Source organism: Accipiter gentilis, chromosome 15, assembly GCF_929443795.1.
Source record: "Accipiter gentilis chromosome 15, bAccGen1.1, whole genome shotgun sequence".
Classification (NCBI taxonomy): Eukaryota; Metazoa; Chordata; class Aves; order Accipitriformes; family Accipitridae; genus Astur; species Astur gentilis.
Window position 1 is genome coordinate 20,644,610 of NC_064894.1, and position 21,059 is coordinate 20,665,668.

The window sequence follows — 21,059 nt, forward strand, 5'->3', positions numbered from 1 at the left end:
CATTCTGTCAGCAGCGCTATTCCTTCAGGGGAACTGATAGATACCTATTGAACATTAACCCCCTTTGCTCCACCTTCCCCAACGAGCTCCTCCAGAAACAATAGCTGGTTGATAAAGAGCAGATAAGGAAGGACACCCGGCTTAAGAATCTCTCAACTATCTTTATTTTAAAAGCTTTCCTGGGTTTTGCAAAGTAAACATTACAACATTTAAAGAAGGATAAGGTGTCAACTATTTAATGAGAAGTTGTGTTTAATAGCAGAGGAATTCTTCCCTCCCCCAGCCAACACACAGGTATGAAAAGACTGTTATTTCACCACCCTGGAGTAGGAAAGGTGGAGAAATGACAACTCTACTCTTAGAAGCTTAAAAAGTGGTCCTTCGGCCCTCCCCTGCCAGATTGCCTAATCAGCTCTAAACATACAGTCACTGTTTCGAATCCTGTGGTCCTAGATGCACGGTAGTGCATTGCTGCATCTGTGATAATCTGTGGGTAAATATTTTCGTTTCCACCATATGCGCTTTGTCATGGTGTGTAGCTGTTGTTTTTGTTAATCTGTTTTGAAATGCACTCTGTGGCCAGTTCTTTGAGAAAAGTGGCGTGGTTCCACCCATGGGTCTCATCCTCCTTCTGCTGTGTTCATCAGCTCCACGAGATTGGGTGGCCTGGAGAGTATCTGAAATGAAAACTGAATTGTACAGGAACAGAGTCCGAAGTTCCACCATGGTTCATATCACTGTGACTTAACCAGGCAGGCTGAGGAGAGAATACCCCAAAAAAGTGTCATGACTGCCAAGTTGGGAAGAGACATGAAAGTTGAATTAATGCAATTAATTCTGAGGTGGCTTCATTATTTCAGATTGTTGTGAGCTTGTTGTGGGGCCGATGTCTTTGAAATATTAACAGGAGTCAGCCTTCTAACATATGTATACCGTCCCATCCCTCCTCCATAACAATCTGCAAATCAGCCTATTTTAAAGGAAGATTTCCCAAAGAACACCCTTTTGTCAGTCCTCTGTCACCAGTAAGGTTGGAATGGGTTGGCCTGGTTTTCGTTCATTTTTCCTCAGACTCAGTTGCTATGGTCAGAATATGCAAAAGTCTGTGTTTGAGATGTGGCAGGCTGATTTTTGTGCTCAGGTTTTCTTGTCCGGTATAAACTTGGGTTGGCAGAAACATGCAAAGACAATACAAGCGCTGTTGTATGGGCTCCTGGCTATCATCCCAACCTTTCCCAAGACCACCATCGCTCAAAAGTGTGATGGGAAGGCTGATGGTAGCCAAGGGGGGAACAGCTGTGGTCTTCACTGTGAGGCACTTCCCTTCTCATAAGAGAGGAGGAGATGACTCTGTACGTTTAGTCCAGACCCTGAAGTCTGCTGCCTTTTCCCACAATGAAAAGAAGTGTAGTGACAAAGCCTCTGCTGCTGCTGCTGCTTTCTCAATACCTTCACCCCAGCTTGCTTCCTGGGAAACAAGAGCGAGTGGCTTCAGCCTGTTTCGCCTTTGCTGCTCAGCTGCTTTCACAGCGAAGAGAAGCCTAACTTCTCACAGTGACTTCTTGCCCTCCTGATAGCAGACCCACACAGCCTCGGCTCCTTCTCAAACTCAAGCCTCAACAAGAGGAAACGGCTGAAGCTTAGTTCTTGCTTCTGTGTGCTGCAAGAATGTTTTTTCCATTGGAGGAGGGTTGGTTTTGGCTTATTCATAAGTCATCTGAGCAGTATTTTAATAAGGCCTAGCTGGAAACAAAAAGGGATATGGTATTTTAGTTTGACTCCTTTTTTCTCTTTTTAAGGAAAATTTCTTGAGAGGATAAAACAACAGAAATCAAAAGAGATGTTAAGGCTTGCACTAGGCAGTAGCTGAGAGTGCAGCCAAAAGATCTGCTCTTGGTATTGCACAGCTGAGACAAAAATAAACGTAAAGGCATTTGGAAGTGCTACGAGGCAGTGACCAGGGTGCTCTGTAATTAAAGGCAGTCCCTGAAAGCTGCATGTGTTAATTCAAAAGCCTCCTGGCTACAACATACACCACCCCAAATGCCCTTCCAAAAACCTTCATGTAGATTCAAGTGCAATTTTAATTTCTCTCCTTATAGGCAATACCATGCTGAAGTCGTCCAGGGCATACAAAGCCTCTGAGATCGTATCTGAAGCCTATAGGCTGTGCTTTGCAAAGGTCAGGCCAGTCTGTGAGAAGGCGGCTGTAACTTTTCCTGTTGCACAGTCACTAGAGCGTGCTGGATCTCCCTCTTTCCCTTGAATCTGACAGCAACCACGTTTTCAGAAACATGGCCCCAAAACAGGAGTGTATCTCAGCAGAACTTGAAAGCAAGTTCTTCTTTGAGTTTGATTTCTCAGTTGGCTTTTAAAAGATGTGCAGTCGTGCAACTACATCATGTACCTTCTCCGAGTAATGACCACAACTGGTCCCCAAATGTTTACCAGCACAAGGATGCCTACATGCAGGAAGTGGGAAATGGGGGTGGGTCTGGTAGTTACTCTTGATGTGGTCAATCTGCCACTGACCTTGTTTGGGTAAGGGGAAGGGGAGGATGTGAAAATGAGACTCTGCTTTAATCTCTTGTGCATTTTATCTCCCCTCCAACTTTCTAAAGAAGTTTCATCTATTAGAGCCAGCTCCCTTCCCTCCTTCTTCCCCTTAGAATTACAGCAGGCACAGGGAGAACAGCAGCAGCGGCAGCGGCAGCTGAGGCCGAGTTGCACAGGCTTGTTGTTGAGCTGAAGTGGCGATAGCATCAAAGGAAATGGATGGGGATTTCTGAGATCAGAGCTGTTAGGGCCATTCATGATTTGTTGCCAGGCTGAAAGCTGCTGCAGAGAGAGCTGCCTGAGAAATGCTGATTAATACAGTAATTGAGGTTTTCTATGAGCGAGAAGGAAAAAATGAAAATATGACTAAAAATGTTCTTTTTGAAATGAACAACATTTTGAGATTGCACATTCCAGACAATAGTGGCTACTGGTATGAAAGATTTCTATAAAAGAGCAGAAAACTTCTGGTTGAACAGGGCATCTTTTTATGTTTCTCTATTAAGGAGGAAGGTCAGAAGGTCAGTCTATATATTTCTTTAATGGCAGAGTTTCCTTTGTGATTCTTACTTTAGTACACATTCTTAACAATTTGTTTCTGTCTCTTCTTTCTTGATAAACTTAGTTTTATTCCAGATCAGGCACCGTTAGGCTAGACCTGCACACCACTGAAATCCCTTCTCCTGCGCTACAGTAGTGCTGGGCTCAGCTTCACTGAGACACCTGGAGCTAATTTCAGGATAGCCTCGGAGTGTGCCACGAAGTTATTTGAAGTCTGTAGGCTTCATAGGCTGTACTTGCCTCCCCAGGCTCCAGGGAGAGAGCTGCCCTGATCTGGGATATTGGCATCCTCCTGTTGTCCTGACAAATATTTCACCTCATCCGATCCGATCTAATCTAATCTCTGCTGCTGCTGCTTCTTCTTCTCCAGCCCAAAAGCATTCTCAGTTCCTTGAAAGGCAGATTTGCTTTTCTTCTGGTCTCCTTCACATTAAGACGACCAGCCCCTGAAGGAAACATATCAACCCTTTTTTCTTGTCTCCCCCTCCCCCTGACCTTTTTTTTTCTTTTCTTTTTTTTTTTTTTTTTTTTACTTTCAAGCTAACAGGGAAGTGAAAAGCTCTAAAACAGCTGCCTCTCAGAGTGAGACTATTTTTCGGTAAAATAATCACCTTCAGTATGACTACATTGTTTTTCTGTTCTATGCGGTGTGACTCAGCATCACTTAATTAACCCAATCAAGTAGGCCGGATTTCTCTCCTTTAATGAATGGTTCTTCCTACTTCAGAGCCTTCCTAGACCTCATTTTGGATGTGCCTCAGTTTTACTGGGTATATCCAATTACATTTATATCCTTCAGCCCGGTGCTCGGGCCACCTCTCGTGTGGAATTATGCTGTGGTGGAAGTTAAGCCAGGACACTCACTTGCAAGCAGTTGCCCTACTTATGTCTGCTGCCACAAGCCCTCCTGTGTTAGCGCATACGGAAGGTCTTTACAGAGATAAACTATTCTGAGCATCTCAGACTGAAAATGGCAAGTAATCCTTTCCACACATCTTTTTATCAGAGCGCGGAGGAGCAGGTTAAGGGAAAGGGATGTGTGTCAGAGACAGGCACCCAATTGCATAAACCATGCTTTTTTTCTTCCTCCCTTTTTCCTGTGAAGAACTGTGTAACACCCAGATCACCCCAAACTATAACTGTGTGTGTGTGTTTAGAATAAGAATGTGAAACTAGCTGCCACGTGAAGTGCTGGGAAAGCGATGAGAAATACGCTTGCAGACGTGTGAGAAGAAGGAAAAGTAGTAGAGTGGCTTCGCAGTGAAGCAGCTAGCGTTCGCGCTGGGCTGTAGATGGCTATAAATGGAATTGTGCATCACTGTTCCTCTGAGCCCGAGGACGCCTCGCTGAAGAGACAGGACCACTGAAGGAAGTAAGGCATCTGGTTGTTTTGTAATGAGAAGCAGGAATGCTCTTAATAATAAACAAACAGGACATTGTATGCCATCATCACAGGATGTCCTTCCTTCAGCCAGCATGCTGACTTGGATCCGAAGAAAAAAAAAATGGGGTGCAGGGTCCGCTAATTGCTATACCAACAATCCTCCTTCCATCAACCAGTGTGCTCCTGGATGGTCGCCCAGCGCAAGATCAGCGCCCGTTTTCTTACCGCGCTGCGAATCGAGTTAGGGAACGCTGCCTGCCTTGCCCTGCTCTTGTGAGCTTCCCTGCTCTTACTTAGGGAGAAGGGGAAGATTTTATGTGAAGGAGGAAACAGAAGAGTGTTTCCGATTATTCCCTTTACAAGCGCCGATTAGGAGGAGACTCTGGCAAGGGATAAAATCACAACTCCGCAACTCCCGATATTGGTCCTATCAAGTAAAGCGGTACAGCGGTTAAGGTTTGGGAGTAAGCACTTTAAATCGGGTTTTAATCGATTTTCTGGGACCCGTGAGTCACTTTAATTGTTATTTATATACTGTTCTATCTAGTCAAATCGAGGGAGAACGAAAGTGGGTACGTGTAGACCTCTGGGGCTTAAAATAGCACGGAAGGCAGATTTCTAGTAAAAGCTGTCTCACGCGTACTTCTCCTGAAGCGCGGAGGTGCCTGCCCCCGCCCGCCAGACCCAGGCGGCTGGGCAGCGCCGCGGCTCTCCCTCGCTTACGCAGAGGCCGTCCCATCTTGGTCGACAGGGGAGGAAAAAATTAACAATCATAATAAAAAATAAACCCAAAAAGCCCCCTTCCCCCCCCTCCCCCCCCCGGTGGGTGGCGTGGGGGCTCGGCGCAGGGCAGACACCGGCAGGTAGAGCCCCACCTCCCGCTCTGTGAGGAGAGGGAGGGAGGGAGGGGCCGGGCCGGTGGGCGAGCGCGAGCGGCGGGCGGGCTGCGCGCGAGCGGCGGGCGGGCGGCCCGAGCGAGCGCGCGGCTGTGGCAGGCGGCCCCCCAGCGTTTCCCAGCGGCAAGAGCAAGGGCGCGCGGCAGCACCTGTCTGACAGCGGGGGAGGAGCGGGAGGGGAGCGGCGGCTGGAGGTGTGAGTCAGTCTCCCGGGGACCCAGCCGCTGGAAGGAAGGAGAAATGTTTACTCGGTAGAGATGAGCCAAGTTTGCCGACGACGGTGGGCTTCGCTGTGGAAACGCGCGCGGACTCTGCCCCGGTAAGCGGCGCGATGACCCCCCCCCGCACCCCTCCCCTCACCCACCTCCCCGGCTCCGTCTTTCTCGCCGGCCCCGGCGCCCGGAGGACGCGGCAAAAGTTCTCCTCGTCGCCTCTCCCGGGTCGGGAGCGCTCCTCTGATCGGCGTTAACCCTTTCGCTCCGCCGCGCAACTGCCACCGCCCCGAGTTTCGCTGCGAAGTCTCCTCTGCCCCTTCGAATACCGGGAGTCGGCAGCTGCCGCACCGCCGGCCTCGACTGCCGCCGGGACGGGACGGGGCGCGGGGGCTGGCCCCGAGGCGGCTGAGGGGGAGCTGCCCGCCGCGACCCCCCGCCTCAGCCTCCCCGAGCGGTTGCCGGCGGCTGCGGGCGGCCCGGCCGTGCCCCCCCCCCCCCCCCCCCGCCCCCGGCGCGGGCGGGGCGGTCCCGGGGGGGGCGCCGGGGGTCTCCTCTTAACCCGGAGTCAGTCAGCCCTTAACCTCTTCCTCGGAGGATCGTGCTCTTTCAGTCTTCGCGTTTCGCTTTTCCCGGAGGAGGGGTGTGAATTTCACGGTAGCTGCGTATCCGAAATGGAAAAATGAAGGGATTTTACGCCGGGCTTGAACGTCAATCCCATCTACCGGTGTAGGCACAGATTTTGGCCCCTAATGAACCTTATGGGAAGAGCCTGACCTAGTAGTACCTGTGTGGGGATAGGTTTGATAACAGTGCTTCTGCCCTGAATAGAGGGGCTGAAGGACTTGGTGGAATTGTCCTGCGAGGCTCCTATCCAGTGCTTTGAGACAGTAACTCTTGGACGTACCATCAACATCAGAAGGGATAGGAAAACTTTTTTATTATTATTTCTTTCTTTCTTTCCCCTGCGCCTTTTCTTTTTTGGCCCCGAGAACGTGTTGCAGTGCTTTGTGAAGGGCTGCTGCTGCTGCCGCTGCAGTGATGCTGGCAGGATGTCGGCTTTCTCAGCCTTCCATGCCAAAGGATAAGGGGACGTCAGGAGGAGGCGGGGGGGGCAGGTTGTTTTGAAAGTTGTTTGTGTGTTGAAAGCCGGTGGGAAAGTTCAGGCTTCCCCATTTGGAAGAGGCAAGGCTGGGTTCCGCTCTTCCAACATGCGCTTTCCATTTTTAGCTTCATTCAGACGCAGACAGCAGCTCCTTTCCTCTTCCTCTCCTTGTTTGTGACACTTTTCTGAGGCAGCTTTTCCACAGGCAACTAAATGGTCTCACGGCCATGACCCCACATTTTCTTCGGCATAGAATATTTTTTTTCTCTCTGAGGAATTAAGGAAAGGGTCTGAAAAAGGTAAAGCGGTTGTCAGCCTAGGGATTTTTTCCTCTTTGTTTTTGTTCCCTCCTCATTATTACTGAGGCAGGCGTTTTAAGGCGCTGCTTCAGTCAGAGCAGCTTCGTTTACACTCCTTTTTGGCTATTACTCAACTGTACCAACTATCCTGCATACGCTTTTAAAGTGTCACAGACTACTGTATTAGTCACGCTGTCTCAACGGAAACCACAACACTGAAGGACAATGAGGATTAAAGGCTGTTTTCTTATTTTCCAGGCTGCTACACAGTGTAGCTCGGACGCTGTGAGTTTCAAGAATCTGGTGAAAGGGAGAGAGTGGACAATGAAAATGGACATGGAGGATGCTGACATGACTCTGTGGACGGAAGCCGATTTTGAAGAGAAGTGCACATACATTGTAAACGATCACCCGTTGGATCCCAGTGCCGATGGAGGCACCTTAACTCAGGCAGAGGCTTCCTTGCCAAGGAACTTGACTTTCAAATACGCATCTAACTGCAAAGAGGTAAGCGGCAACGCTCTGGGGAAGGTTGGAGTCAGGCAAGCCAAATCACAGCGCTTTGGAAAGTGTGTGCTCACCCTGGCTTCCATTCTTTGACACACACACACACACACACACACACCCCAACAACAACAAATGCTGCCTCCTGGCTTTTAAGATGGGACCCTAATAGCTCTTTTAAAAAACTGTGAGCTGGTCATCTGTCATGTAATATTTTCACTGGAAATCGTAGCCAGCCTATCCCTGAAACTGGTTCTGTACCAATTCGCAAACAGTTAAATTTTCACACAATTTGAACAGCATCTGAATAAGCATATTTAAACTGTGGGGTAGTTCTCTGTGCCAATTTCTAGACTGCTGTTTGCCAGGACCATTCATTGCCTCTGGCTCAGAGATTAAAGTGCCTCGGTTGTCCAATAAATAGCTTTAAAAAAAGTAGAGGGGAAAAAAAAACCCCAACAAATTCCTGGAAATGTGTTTAATTATTTCTTTTTGTTTTCCCTTTGGTTATGAAATTGCTTTATTCTTTTCGCGAGCTTGCTGTATTCCTGACTTCCTAAATTCTTAAAAACTCCGGCATGTCGGTTAAGGAAGTGATGGTAGAACTGTAGCAAGCTTGACAGAAGGGTGGCCGTAGCTTAAATTAACTTTTGTTTATCTGGGACAGTATCTTCACTGGTAGCTAGCCGTGCGAGTCTGTCCTATCCTTGTCCCTGGAGTGGGTACATTCTTTGTTGTTGTTTCAGAAGGGCTGGAAAGAAATGAGCCCGGATGAGCAATTTGGTTTTGTGTTTACTCCTTCATATAGAGTAGCTATTATAGCTAGGTGTGATGTTCGGCAGGGTAATAACCAAGGGACAACCCTTCATTTCTCCTTGTGCTGAGACTTGTGGTATAGCAGCTATTACCTGTGCTTCTACTTTGGCTAAACATACTGACCACAGAGCTGAAAAGAAGAGGTACACTCATCTGTGCCTATCAAATATTTCCTTCCAAAGTAGGTACTTGTTTAATCCTGCATACAGAAATGGGGCTGGACCCCCAGCTGGAGGGTATTGGCACCGTGGAATTTAACTTGGCAGTGCCTAATACAGTGCCTAGTAGGTTTGGTAAGAGGTTAAAGCAAAATTCTCCTTAAAATCACTCTTCTCTTCCCATATGCCCTGCCCTGCCCTGCAGAACTTTGGCAGAGAAAGGACACACTCCAGAAAAAAAAGTGTGAAACCTTGCTTTGTGTTATTGCATTGTTAGGTAGGTCTTACTTTGGCGGGAGGGGGGAGGTAAAGCTGCGACTCCACTGTGTGATACAGGAGGATTTCTTGGTTGAAGGATGAACTTAGAGCGCAACAGCTCGGGCAGATCCTCAGCAGCCGGCTGGTGACTGATGGGCTGCTCAGGCTGCTTGCTCTCTCTGCCCCTGTTTAGTCCTGCTGCCGTGGTAGGAGACGTCCAAAGAGCTTTCAGAATTCCCAGCGCTGTGTTTGGAAACAGCGAGGTGTAATTTCCTTACGCTATAGCTCAGGTCAGTGAATCAGGATAGGAGGATTGCTGCCATCTCTGTGTAAGAGGTGTGGGGAGAGTGAAGTTGTTGAAAGATTCCTGGTTCTTCCTTGTAAAATGTGACCCGTGCAGCTCCCTGCTAGTGGGAGTCTGAATATAGGACATCCTCCTTTTGTTCTCCAAAGTTCCCCCGGTCTTTTATTTGCACTGAATAGCACCTACCGTAAGGAGCAATAGGAACTTTCGAACCCTGAGTATTTCGAAGGTAGCTCTGAAAGAAAGGGCCGATCTGTTCCTTTTTTTCCCCATGTTCTGTGAAAGCTACAGTCCTGTGAATGTACGGACAGGTCACTCCTTTGCTGCTTGTCTGCAGGGTGAGATAGTTGTAAATGGCATAATCCGCTTGCATTCTAGCAACTTCTGACATGAAACATTTTTTTCTGTCTGCCTTCCAAGTTTGATTTTGTTCATTGGGGTCAGGACCGCGTGTGTGTTGCTCTTGCACATCAGTGTTTGTGGGGTCAGCGAGGGAGTCTGATTCTGGTTTGAACCTCATGGAAAACCACTGGAGTCCTGACAGCTCGATAGGGTGGGTTTTTTTCACTTGCGAAAGGATGAGGTAAGACTTCGGGGGATGCATGCATGCGTGTTTGCCAGTGGGTTTCAGATGTGAGCTGTCTTCATTGTTAACTTTGGGGAGAGCTGTGGCTTCATCTGGTTGAGAGTTTTAAATGCTGAGTCAGTTTATTGACAAAAACATACATAATACATCGCTTGTGAAATGCTAATACTGTCATGATTAGATCATTAAATCCTAGTGCTGTCATGATTAGTCTTATATCTCCACTTGGAGTAGGAAAAGTACTGCGTGCCTGCTTAGGAGGGAGGAAGTACAACCGCTGTTGTTTGGGGAGAGTTGGTTTTTTGTGTTTCTTTTCCTTGCATGCTTTGTGAAGTGAGTAGCTCCTCTTTAAAGGTTTATTGAATTTGCAAGGGAGTCCATGACACGTCATACTCTTGTTTATTCTTGGATCTTGATCGGGGATTTTTCTGAAGGACACATTTTTCATTATGAGTTCACAGTATGTGTCAGCATTTTAAAAAATGAATTACTACTGCTCGTAACATTTTAGGCTGCTAGATTTACATGAAGTCATTTATTTATTTCTATGCGTGAATTATTTATCCTTTCTTCCAGGTTTAGCAATTGACAAAAATGGTGAAATGTAGTGCCAAAATCATGCTCTAGAAGGCCATATGTGAATAATCTTTTTCATGCAGATGTTTAAAAACATATTTTTCAATAATTTTTCCCTTGGTCTTAGTCCTTAAAGCCCGAGCAGCCCTTCTTGATACAAAGTGCCAGTTATTCTGCTGTCTTGAACATGACTAGTGCCTCACCTTGGTCTGTGGGCTTGACAGAGAGAAATGTACCTCAGGAAAGCCATTACTTGTTGCATTTCTCTGATAAGGCAGTTTCTTAGAGACAGGCCCTGAATCAAGCAGTGATATTGAGCTGTTACGAAGTGTGTCTCACTGACCTCAGACACTTGCTCTTCCCTGCTCCTTTTATTTTATTTCTTTTATATGCGATCACCGAGGAAGTGGTCAGAAAGCATTTTATTTCATGGCATCTCTTTTAGAAAACTGGTCACTGAATGAAGGGGTAAAATTTATGGGGGCTTGTGTAACTGTAGAACTAGTAGTTAAAAAAAAAATATAAAAAAAAAAATCAGTGTTATTCCAGGACACATGATGGCCTTCCCTGTTTGCGTTTGGAGACTCCTGTTATGTCATTGAAGCCAGTAAGAGTCTGGTGGATTTATTTTTTTTTTAATTATTATTATTTTTAAAGCAGTTTGGAGGTCCCATTGCAGAATACCCTCCCCTTGCAGAATTAGCCAGGGTCATTGTTTACCTCCAGTGCCCCCTCCCTCCCCACACAAAGGTGCAAGCGCGTCGGTCTTTCTTTGAAAGCGCCTTGGAATACCAGGTTTGGAAGCCGAGCCCCTCCGTCTCCTGTCCGGGGGCCGCGGGCAGGGCGGGATGCGCTCTGCCACCCGGACTGCCGACCAGGCCTGGCGGGCTCCGGGCGTGCCCGTGCCCGCCGCCCAGCTCCTGGCCGCCGCCGGCCCCCGGCGCCGCATTAGGACCCTGGTCAGTTCCAGGGCAGCCGCCGCCGCCGTCGTCCCGGGCTGCTCCCGGGCCCGGGCCCGGCCCCGGGCTCCCCGCGCCGTGCCAGCCCGCGGGCGGCCGGGCTCTCCCCGCCAGCCCGGCTGGGCGCCGCCGCTGCAGCGCCGCCAGGTTGCGGCTGGCCCCCGCTCGCCGGCCGGCTCCTCTCGGCGCGTCCCGTCCCGTCCCGTCCCGTCCTGTCCCGCTCCGACCGAGGGGAGAGCGGGTTAGCTCAGCCCGGCCTCGGCAGGAGCCGCACATCTTGCCCGCAGGGCCGAGAACCCTCCTCGCGGCTTCAGGCTAACGTTGGACTTCGTGCTGGAAATGCTCTTTTACTGAAAGGAGAAATGTGGTAGCAGCCGGCTTGCAGGAGCGTTTAAAGTTGGAGCTTTGAAGGGAGAGGGGGTAAGTGTCTGTAGAGAGGAAATTGTTCTGAAAATAGCACGTTGCTCCCTTACGGCATGCTTCAGACCCCGAAGGCTGCGCAAGGGCAGTTAGGCTTTTATTTGTGGGGGGCGAGCTCAGGTCATGCTCCGCTGTGGTTCCCTGCCACGAGGCTGTTTCGGAAGGTCTCATCGCCGAGATGCAGCAGCGTGCTGAAGGACACCTGGTGGACACAAGTCTGAAATGCCTCTCTGCCACAGCTTTTCGGCAGCCTGGAGACGGCTTCCCCTCAGCTCTGGATGTGGAGTTCCTTCGCTCTTTCACCTACAAGCCCTCCGCAGCTCTGTGCTTCGTGGCCTCTTGTTAAGCTGCCCCCCACTTAAGTAAGCTACGGCAGGGCAGGAGCCCCTTTTGGCTGCAGCGGGGAGGGGGGGGGGGGGGCTGCGGACAGCCTGGAGCCAGCCTGTCCTGGCACTGCTGGAACCCCTCTCGTGGGGGGTACCCCTCCTGAACCACAGCAGCTGAGCTCGTGGGGGCACAACGGAGGCCAGGAATTGCTGACCAGAAGGCCACCCTCGGTTAAAAGTCGTCTGGACAGCTTTAGTCTGGTGTAGCAAAACTTCAGTGGGCACACACGGATGTGCAAAACATCCTCTGCCGAAATAACCTTCTGATGGGTGCAGGGTGAGAAATCGTCTTCATGTTCAGCTGTGCCAGGGGAGAAGCAAACACTGCATGTAAGGTAGATATCAAAAAGTATCTGCTGTGTCAGACACCACTTGAGTGAGTGTTTCAAGTTGACTAGTTCGAGGAGTGATTTCTAGAGATTCGGAGAATTTCATTAAAGTCATTTTAATTAAGGCCAAAATATTTTAAAACCGTGAAAAAACTCAAGCTATCATGCAGTAAAACTGGTAGGGTGTGCTGTAGCTTGGTTGTGAACTTTTCATGAGAGGGCAGATGGATGTAAATGAAGATATATGGGGAAGATGAGAAGAACATCTGCCTTTTTCAGCTCTCTATGAGAAATGTACAAGCAAGACAAAAATAAAACTGAGCCACTGAGCTTGTTTCAGCTTGTGGTAGGTGTAGGAAAATTTCTGGAAGTCCCTTTTCTCTCTCTTCAGTCCAGATGCACAGATCAATGGAGCATTTAACTACCTCTACTGTTGATGTTTAATTTTTTTTGTAGTGTGCTGAAACACATGTTGAAACACAGATGAGCGCAAACACCCACCACATACACCCAGCAATCTGTTTCCGGGTGGATTACCTGCTTGATTCTGTGGCTGTTATTTGTCCCCTTTATTTTGACATTTAACATGAAATTATGCTAGGTGTTGGTTGTTTGCTGGGATTTTTAATCTTGACCAATACACAAGCAAGTATTTGTCTGTCTGTCTCCCTCTCTCACACCATGGGTGATAAAACAGAAGAAAATGTAGCATGAGAAAGTTACAAGGCTTAGGTAGTTTTAAGTGCTGTCCACAGTCCAGGTTTTTACCATCCTTTGCTGTGAAGGACTGTTACAAAGAAATGCTCACTGAAGTGAGCTATCTGCAGGGTCTGATGAGTGCTAATATGCTTTGGTACGAACATTGATTCCTTGCAGGATACAGACAGCAGTAATCCCAACTCTCAGTGTTGTCAACCACTTCTGCTGTTCCTGTATTGTTCTGAAGTCCTGGTGAGCAAAAAGACAAGTGGCAGGATGTATGAAGGGGATACAATTAATACATTTTGCCATGAAAATTTGGTTATAATATAAAATTAATGGGGTTTTTTACCTTCTTTTTTTCCCACTATCTGAGCAGCAGGATCAATCTTGCAAAAGCTTGGGGGTTTTGTTTTACAAAATTGTTGGTTTTCTAACATTGTTTGGATACATTAAATTTAAGAAGATTGGTGAGGAACAGAGAGAGACAAAACCAATAACTCAGCAGTGTTTTGCAAAGGGTTACTCCAAGGCACGTTCTTCTGAATAATGATGAATTGCTTCCTGATTTGTGGTCAGTGACTTTTTTTGGTATAATTACTGTCAAGAAGGAAGCTGAACAACTAGAGTACATTTTTTAGACCTAGCATAGTGGAGCATTTTCATCAAAACCCTTACGCCTTTTTGACCAAACCCACTTGACATATGTTACCGGAACTGTTGCCTCCTTTTTATAAAAGAGGGTGATCTGTGAGTACATGTCCCAAAGCCATTTCATATTCTGTTTTGTATGCCACTGTGTGCTGGTGAGAGAATTGTAGATTGTCTTTTTTTTTGTTGTTGTCATTTTAGCTATCAGGATGGGTATAGAGCGAAGAAGGTGGGGGTGGGTGGGGGTGGGGGGGAAGGTTTCATTTTGATCTGGAGGAGCTGTCATTCCAGTTCCTAACTTAGTAGAAAAGCAAGCTCTGTAGCAGTGAAGTGATTGATAGCTATTGAATATTTTTGTTTGCTGGAACTAGACTTTTGGGGGTTGCCTTTGATAGGAGAAAGAACTTCTGAAGATATTTGACAGTCTCTGTACATTTCGCTTGCTGTTCCTTCATGTAAATATATTTCCACAAAACCCATTTTTCAGGTGGTGTTCTTCTTTGGCTTCCATATGTCTCAGTAAGATGCTAGTATCTAGCAAAGTTGGTTGTATCGTATCCAGCACGGTTATTAATTTATTTCTGTTTTGCTGAGCTGTCACTACAAATTTCTTGCATCAGTTGCTTTACCTTGTTAAGTTTGGGGGACAAGGGAGAGGAAGGAAGACTTCTTGATTTCTGTTGGTGATGGACTGATCCTGTGCTGCTCTTCTTGTAGGTCACTGGAGTTATAAGCAAAGAGTACATCCCAAAAGGAACGCGCTTTGGACCCCTGGTAGGAGAGATCTATACCAGCGATACGGTTCCCAAGAATGCAAACAGAAAATACTTTTGGCGGGTAAGCAGGAAAAAACAGCACCATGTTGTTGCAGTAAGCAGATTGCTAAATGAGTACGGCTGAGAAGCTGGGTCACTTCCTGCTTCAGACCTGTGTGAATGCAGGGGGCAATTTCTGTATGTTGCCAGGCATGAACAGAGCCAGTGGGATGAACTAAGCTGAGCAGAAGCCTGGCTGTCTTGGATGTAGGGACTGTGTGGGTGGAGAGAGCGGGGGAGATGCACAGCCCTTCCCAGCTCTTGTCTTCCGAAATGGATCAGTGCTTGACTGTGTAAAGAAATAGTTCTGCTGCTTGCTGTAGGGGCAGGTTGTTTTGCATTTCTTCACAGTGGAAAGTCATTCTTATTTACGCAAATGTCACATATCCTTGATTTTTCCAGCTATGAAGAAGCTGTGAAAGTACTGCATAATCTTTTACTCTGGAATTATGATACATTTTGTGACATTTTTCCTGGGTTTTGAATAGAACTGCTATAACACAGTGGTGGTGGTCTTCAGCATATGTCATTCAAGTCATAAGCTTTTCTAGTCCACTTCAGAAAGTGCTAAAAGAGCAGCCCACGGATCTTAGTGAAGGGAAAAATCCATTAATGGCAGACAAACACTAGAGGCGATGCCTAATTTGTACTCCGTACTATAAGCTGGAAGGGAGCACCAGCCAATTTGTTTTGGCTTAGGAAGTCTGTGCTTCCAGTTTATCAATTGAAATAATCCTCAGTTTTCTTTGCAGACCCATTATTAATGGTTAGAGAACATTCCTTCAGCCCCATTTCCTTCCATGGATTTGTTTTGCTGCCTTCTAGCCATTTAGGTTGTGTCTAAATCAGTGGATTTGGGAGTATATCCAAGCCTCTGTGCCCAGGTGCCTGCCTGCCTTAGCAATATCCCGACCTCATATCCAGGTGAAACCCAGGGCAAGCACTAGCGTTCCGAACCCACACCCCTTTCTTCCTACCTAATGGCATCATTTTGGTTTTCTCAGATTGTCTTCATGCGATGTAATACAGCATTGCACAGGCAGTTATTTTGCATGAGCATTTTTACAAAGCAGGCAACTGTTTTCCCATTCACAAAGCTACAAAATGTTTCTTCTAGCTGAGTTTTTCAGGAGCTTGTGTCCAGCAGAGGAAGAGACTGGTACACCACCCTTAGCCCTGCCAGTTGTTAATAAGACAGCAAACGTTGGGAAGAGGGGCTGCTAACCATCTTGCAGGACTTTGTTTGTATATTGCAGCGAGAAAGATGACATCATTCTTGTGATGTGATTTTAAGCCTTAATGTGGAGGGATCCTCAGAAATAATATCCTAGGAGCCATCTAAGCATCGTTAAATTCCCTGTTATAATCTCTTGATTCATTCAAGACAGGCTGCTGCACCAAAAATGAATTCCTTCCTAGGGGTCTGACACAGGCTTGCATATGCGAAGGAAATTGTGGCAGATAACTTCCCACATGTTATTAAAGGCATCCTGGGCTTGCTGGCAGGAGCGGGAACATCTGCTATGCGCGCAGGGGGATGCTGCCTGCTCCTTGCCCGCACGAGGGGAGTAGGGCCGCCCGGGGCCAACGTCATTTCTGGGAACCGTGCCGTGACTCAGCACATCTGGTCTCGCCTTCCCCAGAAGAGGTGGGAGCCCCGTGGGGCGCCTTCACCCTGGACCCGGAGCATGGTGACCTGCAGCATCCGTGGCCCTGCCATGGGAGTGGTGGAGGGCCAGTTTGGGAAGCAGTGGCAGGGGTCGAGGGCCGGAGCCCCGCATTCCTGGAAGTTTGCGAGCCGGGGTGAGCAGAGAAACCCAAAGGCTCCTATTGATGCAGCACAACTCGCCCGGCTCCCTTCCATTTTCTCATAACAAACACACCGCAAAATCTCTCGCAAGCTGCTTTGATGAGGCCACATGTATTTCCCCCTTCTCAGTTTACAGGAAGTTACTCTTAAAGAAAGTGATTCTGGTGTTTACGGCCCGCGTTAAAGGGCCAGGCTGTCTCGCCCCTCCGCTGGCGGCTCTTTCTGGGAGAAGAGGAGAGGTTCCAGCCGGCCGGCAGGCGCTCGCAGGACGCGCTGCCCGGCCAGGTAGGTGGGAATGACAGTGGCGTGAACACAAAGGCAGTGGAGTGTTTTCCCCCTGAGATAAGCTCGGTCTCCCCTTCGAAAAGGCATTTCCTGCTCAGCGAGGTGCGTCACTGGTGCAAGCTGCTCCTGCTTCAAGGTCTGGCTTTTGGCTGGTCATCTGTTCTGCAAAACCCAGGAACCCCATTTTATCCAGCATGGAGCTAGTTCCCCCTGAGAGTAAGGGATGTGTCTTTAAGAAATGTGTCTCCTGGATTTTTCTTGATTTTTTTAATTTTTTTTTTTTTTTTTTTAAATAATTCTCTTATTCACCACTTTAAGAAACAGTAGCTTCTGTCAGTGATTGGGACTTCTTTCCCCCCAAGCCGCTGAGCAGTTTTCAGATTCATGCTTTCTTTCCCCTCTGTGGGCAAGCCAGAACATGTCCCTCAATAGGAAAAGTGACTTCTCATCAGCTGGCCCCTCTCCAGGTCTTCGTTAAGTTATGGCAGGTGAAGTTCATCTTTGCCTCACCCAGCCTTTCTACAAAAGGGTTACAGTCCAACTATGAGCAAGTGTTGCTTTAGGACTCTGGGGAGGTGGAGGATGTTTGCATAGTTTAAACCTTTGGGTGGAGGTGGTAGGAAACTGCAAGTACAGAGGCCATAGAAAAAGTCGAGAAAGACTGACGTAGCACAGCCAGTCAGTCTTATACACAGGTGACTCAAAGCATTAAGGCAAGCATGCACTCAGACCTGCAGTCATTAGCATCACCCACTTCTTGATCATAGCACCAGGAAAAGGACTCTAAGGTAGACTGTTCATGCAAGTAGAGTACTCTGCATTTCAGATTTTGGGTCTGGTTTGTCCATACTAGCAGAGACACAGTAAGCAGAAATGGAAAAGGTGACTGTGGACTTACCTTTGAATAAGCATGTCTTTTCTTAACACAGAGGATATCATAGTTGGAAAGGGGGGAACCCAGCTTGGATTCTTACTTCAGTAATATCTGCTTGTTTAAAAAAAAAAAAAAAAAAAAAGCTTATCATTTTTCTCCTCTGGACTCTGTGGGTGTATTGTGCATATATATGGGTGTATTGTGCATATATATATATATTCATAAGCACTTCCTCTCTATTCCAGATCTATTCAAGTGGTGAGCTTCACCACTTCATTGATGGATTTAACGAGGACAAGAGCAACTGGATGCGTTATGTAAACCCTGGCTACTCTGTTCAGGAACAGAACTTGGCTGCTTGTCAGAATGGAATGAACATCTACTTCTACACCATCAAGCCTATCCCTGCCAACCAAGAGCTGCTTGTGTGGTATTGCCGAGACTTTGCAGAGAGGCTGCACTATCCATCCTCCAGAGAGCTGACAATGATGAACCTCAGTAAGTGGATTACAGTATAAACAAGGAATGCTAGCAATGTTTCTTCTGCCTATATGATCTAATAATAAGTTGTATAATTACACAGCTGCATCATCTTGTTGTGTCACAGTAGGTAGCTCGGAGTGGAAAAGGGGAATTAAAAAACCCAACACAACAGAACGAGTTCCCTGTGCCCGTTCAAATGTAAACAGATTATAAAAAATCTGAACAGTTAGTGGTTTACAATCTGAGTCTTATCTGATGAAATTCTGGACAGACAACCTGAATCTATCCTATGCCTTCAGAGCCATAGATGTCGGTTCACTCTCAGGCTTTCCAAGTCCAGATGTTGTAGCGTGTTGAGCAAAAGTCTGCTTTGATAGCATATAACTAAAGGCTGTCCAGTCATGCCCCCAAAGGGCTGTCCTCACTGTACAAGGAAGTAGCCATGTGCCATGACTGTCTAGGTGTCTGACAAAATATATGTTGACTACATAATGCTCTTTGAGCCTTGCATCTACGCTTACTTATCTTATGGGAGCAAACCTCCTGTGGTCTTCTCATCTGGTTACTTGTTTTTTAAGCTCAGTGTATTTTGTCCCCGTTTCTTGGCTGTATATCGCAACTTTCGTTTTCTGTTCAAAAATAATAGCACTGGTAGCAGGGGAAAGAGGTATTTCCAGGAGTTTATCTCTGCGCTCCTCTGTGGTTTCTGACCATTTCCAGCCTCAGCGCTTTACTCATAGTTTAATCACTGCCTAGCACCTCACTCAGGGCCCCTTGAAGAGAGGGAGAGATTCTTGCTGACTTCTGATTCGACTCTTAGGCTGTCTCCCCTCCTGCTAGCTGCTCTGAGATAGAGCAGAGCATTCTTTTGTCCTTCTGCCAGCACCTACACTGAAATGTGAAGGAAAAAATGCAAGCAGGTTTTTTTATGAAAAGGACTATTTGCTGTTATTTGGCAACAAATAATGGATTATAAAATATCAGTGTTACTTCGGGGATCATTAGAGCTAAAATGTAACCCCGAATCATGAAAATGATGTCACACATTCAGATTAATCAAAAGTATATCTGTCCTCCATGGATGTCATCCTTTCACCAGTTTTTGGTCTTTCCCTACAAATTATAGAAGAAAATTTGCTTTCTGTTAATGGCAGAGGGAGGAGAGGGAGGGGATATCCTATGCTGCTATATTCCCTCTTAAAAAAATATCTCACTGATTCTGTCATCTTTGCACATATGTCATTTCAGCACTCACTGTGCAGTTTTATTTCCTGATATGATGAACTGTTGGCTTTGCAGTTGAACCTGCAGGTAGGATGAGACAATAGCATTAAGGGTTCCTGTGGATGAGGAGTTTGCAAAGATCCAGCCAGAACACATTTGGCCACTAGCTAGGAGCATACACAAACGTAGCCTCAGTTTCCTGCATCTGCAGGCATCTCAGGTTGCCTTGCAGAAGTAGTGAGGAATGTACTTGTAACGTGTCAACTAATTACCTGGTTACTCAGGTTAAAACTAGGGGTCTCTGGACATGTACAGAATAATCCATTTTAGTAAAAGTAGGATCAATGTATGAATTTAGAGAGATGGGATCTTGAGCAACAATTGTGTAGTTCAGCCTTAACATTTGAAAGAGCAATCTTTCCGGATGCTGAGATTGAAATATCCTTTCTTCTTTGTAAAGATAATTCTGTTTAAACCATTTAGAAATTTTATGTTAGCCCCCTCCACCTAAAGAAAACAGCAGTTCAGAAAAATGAGAAAATGTTCTCACTTTTTTCTTTTTTTCCCCTTATCTTTGTGACAAACACACACATTCAGGCTTAAAGCTTGCAGTTGGGCCAGAAACCTACAGGTACCATAAGGATTGAGGTTTTCTAATGTTTCAGTGCCCTTTTTTGAAAAGTACGGAAAAAAATCCAGAGGTCTCCCAAAGATGCTTATTTGCTGAAGGTCCTGTAGTAACAGTGCAAGCAGGGATGGTTTTTCCAGCGTTAGTACTGGAACCAGATGAGTTGAAAGTGAATGTCAGCACCGTTCAGTTTTCTTCTTCCCCTTCCTCCCAGGCCACTTCTAGTAAAATCTAAAATTAGCGAGCATCCTGCTGCCTTGCCAACCTCTCTCTATTGCAAGCCTGGCCAAGGTGCCCTTGCACTGCGTTCGTCTACGAATAAAGTGCAGAAGGCATGTCCCCAAATTGCTACTATCCTGCACCTGCTGCAGATGTGGGGCTTTGCCCCATCAGAACATCTTAACACAATCTTGCTTGGGGAGACCCCCCACTGGTCACCTCCTACACCTCCTAGAAAGTCAGGAAAGCCATCTCTGGCCAAAAGGATCACTAATAATTTGGTGTTAAAAGTGGCATGGCTTCCCTCAGAGGAGCAGGCAAGCATTGCTGCTTCTCCCAGTTCCTGGCTGCTGGTTTTGTCACCCTTTGAGGAAGAGGGAGGGAAAGTTGGGGTCCAGGTCCCACCACAGGCTGAAGTCAGGGCTCCTCCTGCTGGGACACATGTTGGTGCGAGTGTGGTGCAGCAGCAGTGCCAGCCCATGGCCATGGTGTGTTGTGCCCAGTTCCCTCCCTCCACTGCGTCTTGGGTGTGCAAAGCATGCTGGTGCCCGCAGGAGGCTTTGGAAGAGCTGTGTCTTGGCTGGCTGCCCAGCCCAGCACAGGAGAGGCCACCTGGGACACACACCTAAGGAAAGCTTCCAGTCTTGCCAACTTAAAATATAGGCAACTGCTTTAGGTGCCTTAGGGGTTTGGGGATCATGGTCTTCGGAGTTCAGCACATCAGTTCCTCTTTAAGCACCCGAGCAGGATGGGCCTCCAGGAAAAATGTATCAGAGAATTTCTCTGGCTTTATTTCCCATAATTAGTGACCTCAAAAATGAGAGAACTACCACTTTAGAGCATAAATATATTTACACATCCACATATAACATCTACTTGCCTCTGTAACAGCAAACTTTCAAATTAAAGGTAACTTCTCTAGCGTTAGTTCATTTGTGCCATAGAAGGAAAGCATCCAGATTCAAGACAGCAATTAGGCGTGTACTTAGTTATGGGTTTAACCCTGTCCTCTGTGTTTTCTTGAATTGGGGCCTTTGACCCAGTCCTTGAGACGCTGAAGCA

The 21,059-nt window shown here is 47.1% G+C and overlaps 1 protein-coding gene across 7 annotated transcripts in view; it reads left to right on the plus strand.

The window, feature by feature from the left end:
- The window catches only part of PRDM1 (PR/SET domain 1), a 102,260-nt gene that overhangs the window by 71,358 nt on the left and 9,843 nt on the right, over positions 1-21,059 (plus strand). For 5 of the 7 annotated variants that reach the window (XM_049818071.1, XM_049818067.1, XM_049818069.1 and 2 more), the window contains 3 exons: positions 7,272-7,520; positions 14,377-14,496; positions 17,689-17,941. In XM_049818071.1, the coding sequence (XP_049674028.1) occupies positions 7,338-7,520; positions 14,377-14,496; positions 17,689-17,941 (556 nt within the window). In that variant the 5' untranslated portion in view covers positions 7,272-7,337. Of the gene's footprint in view, positions 1-5,621; positions 5,717-6,730; positions 7,521-14,376; positions 14,497-17,688; positions 17,942-21,059 lie in introns of those variants that run through there. The other 2 variants (XM_049818068.1, XM_049818065.1) reach the window with 2 other exon arrangements.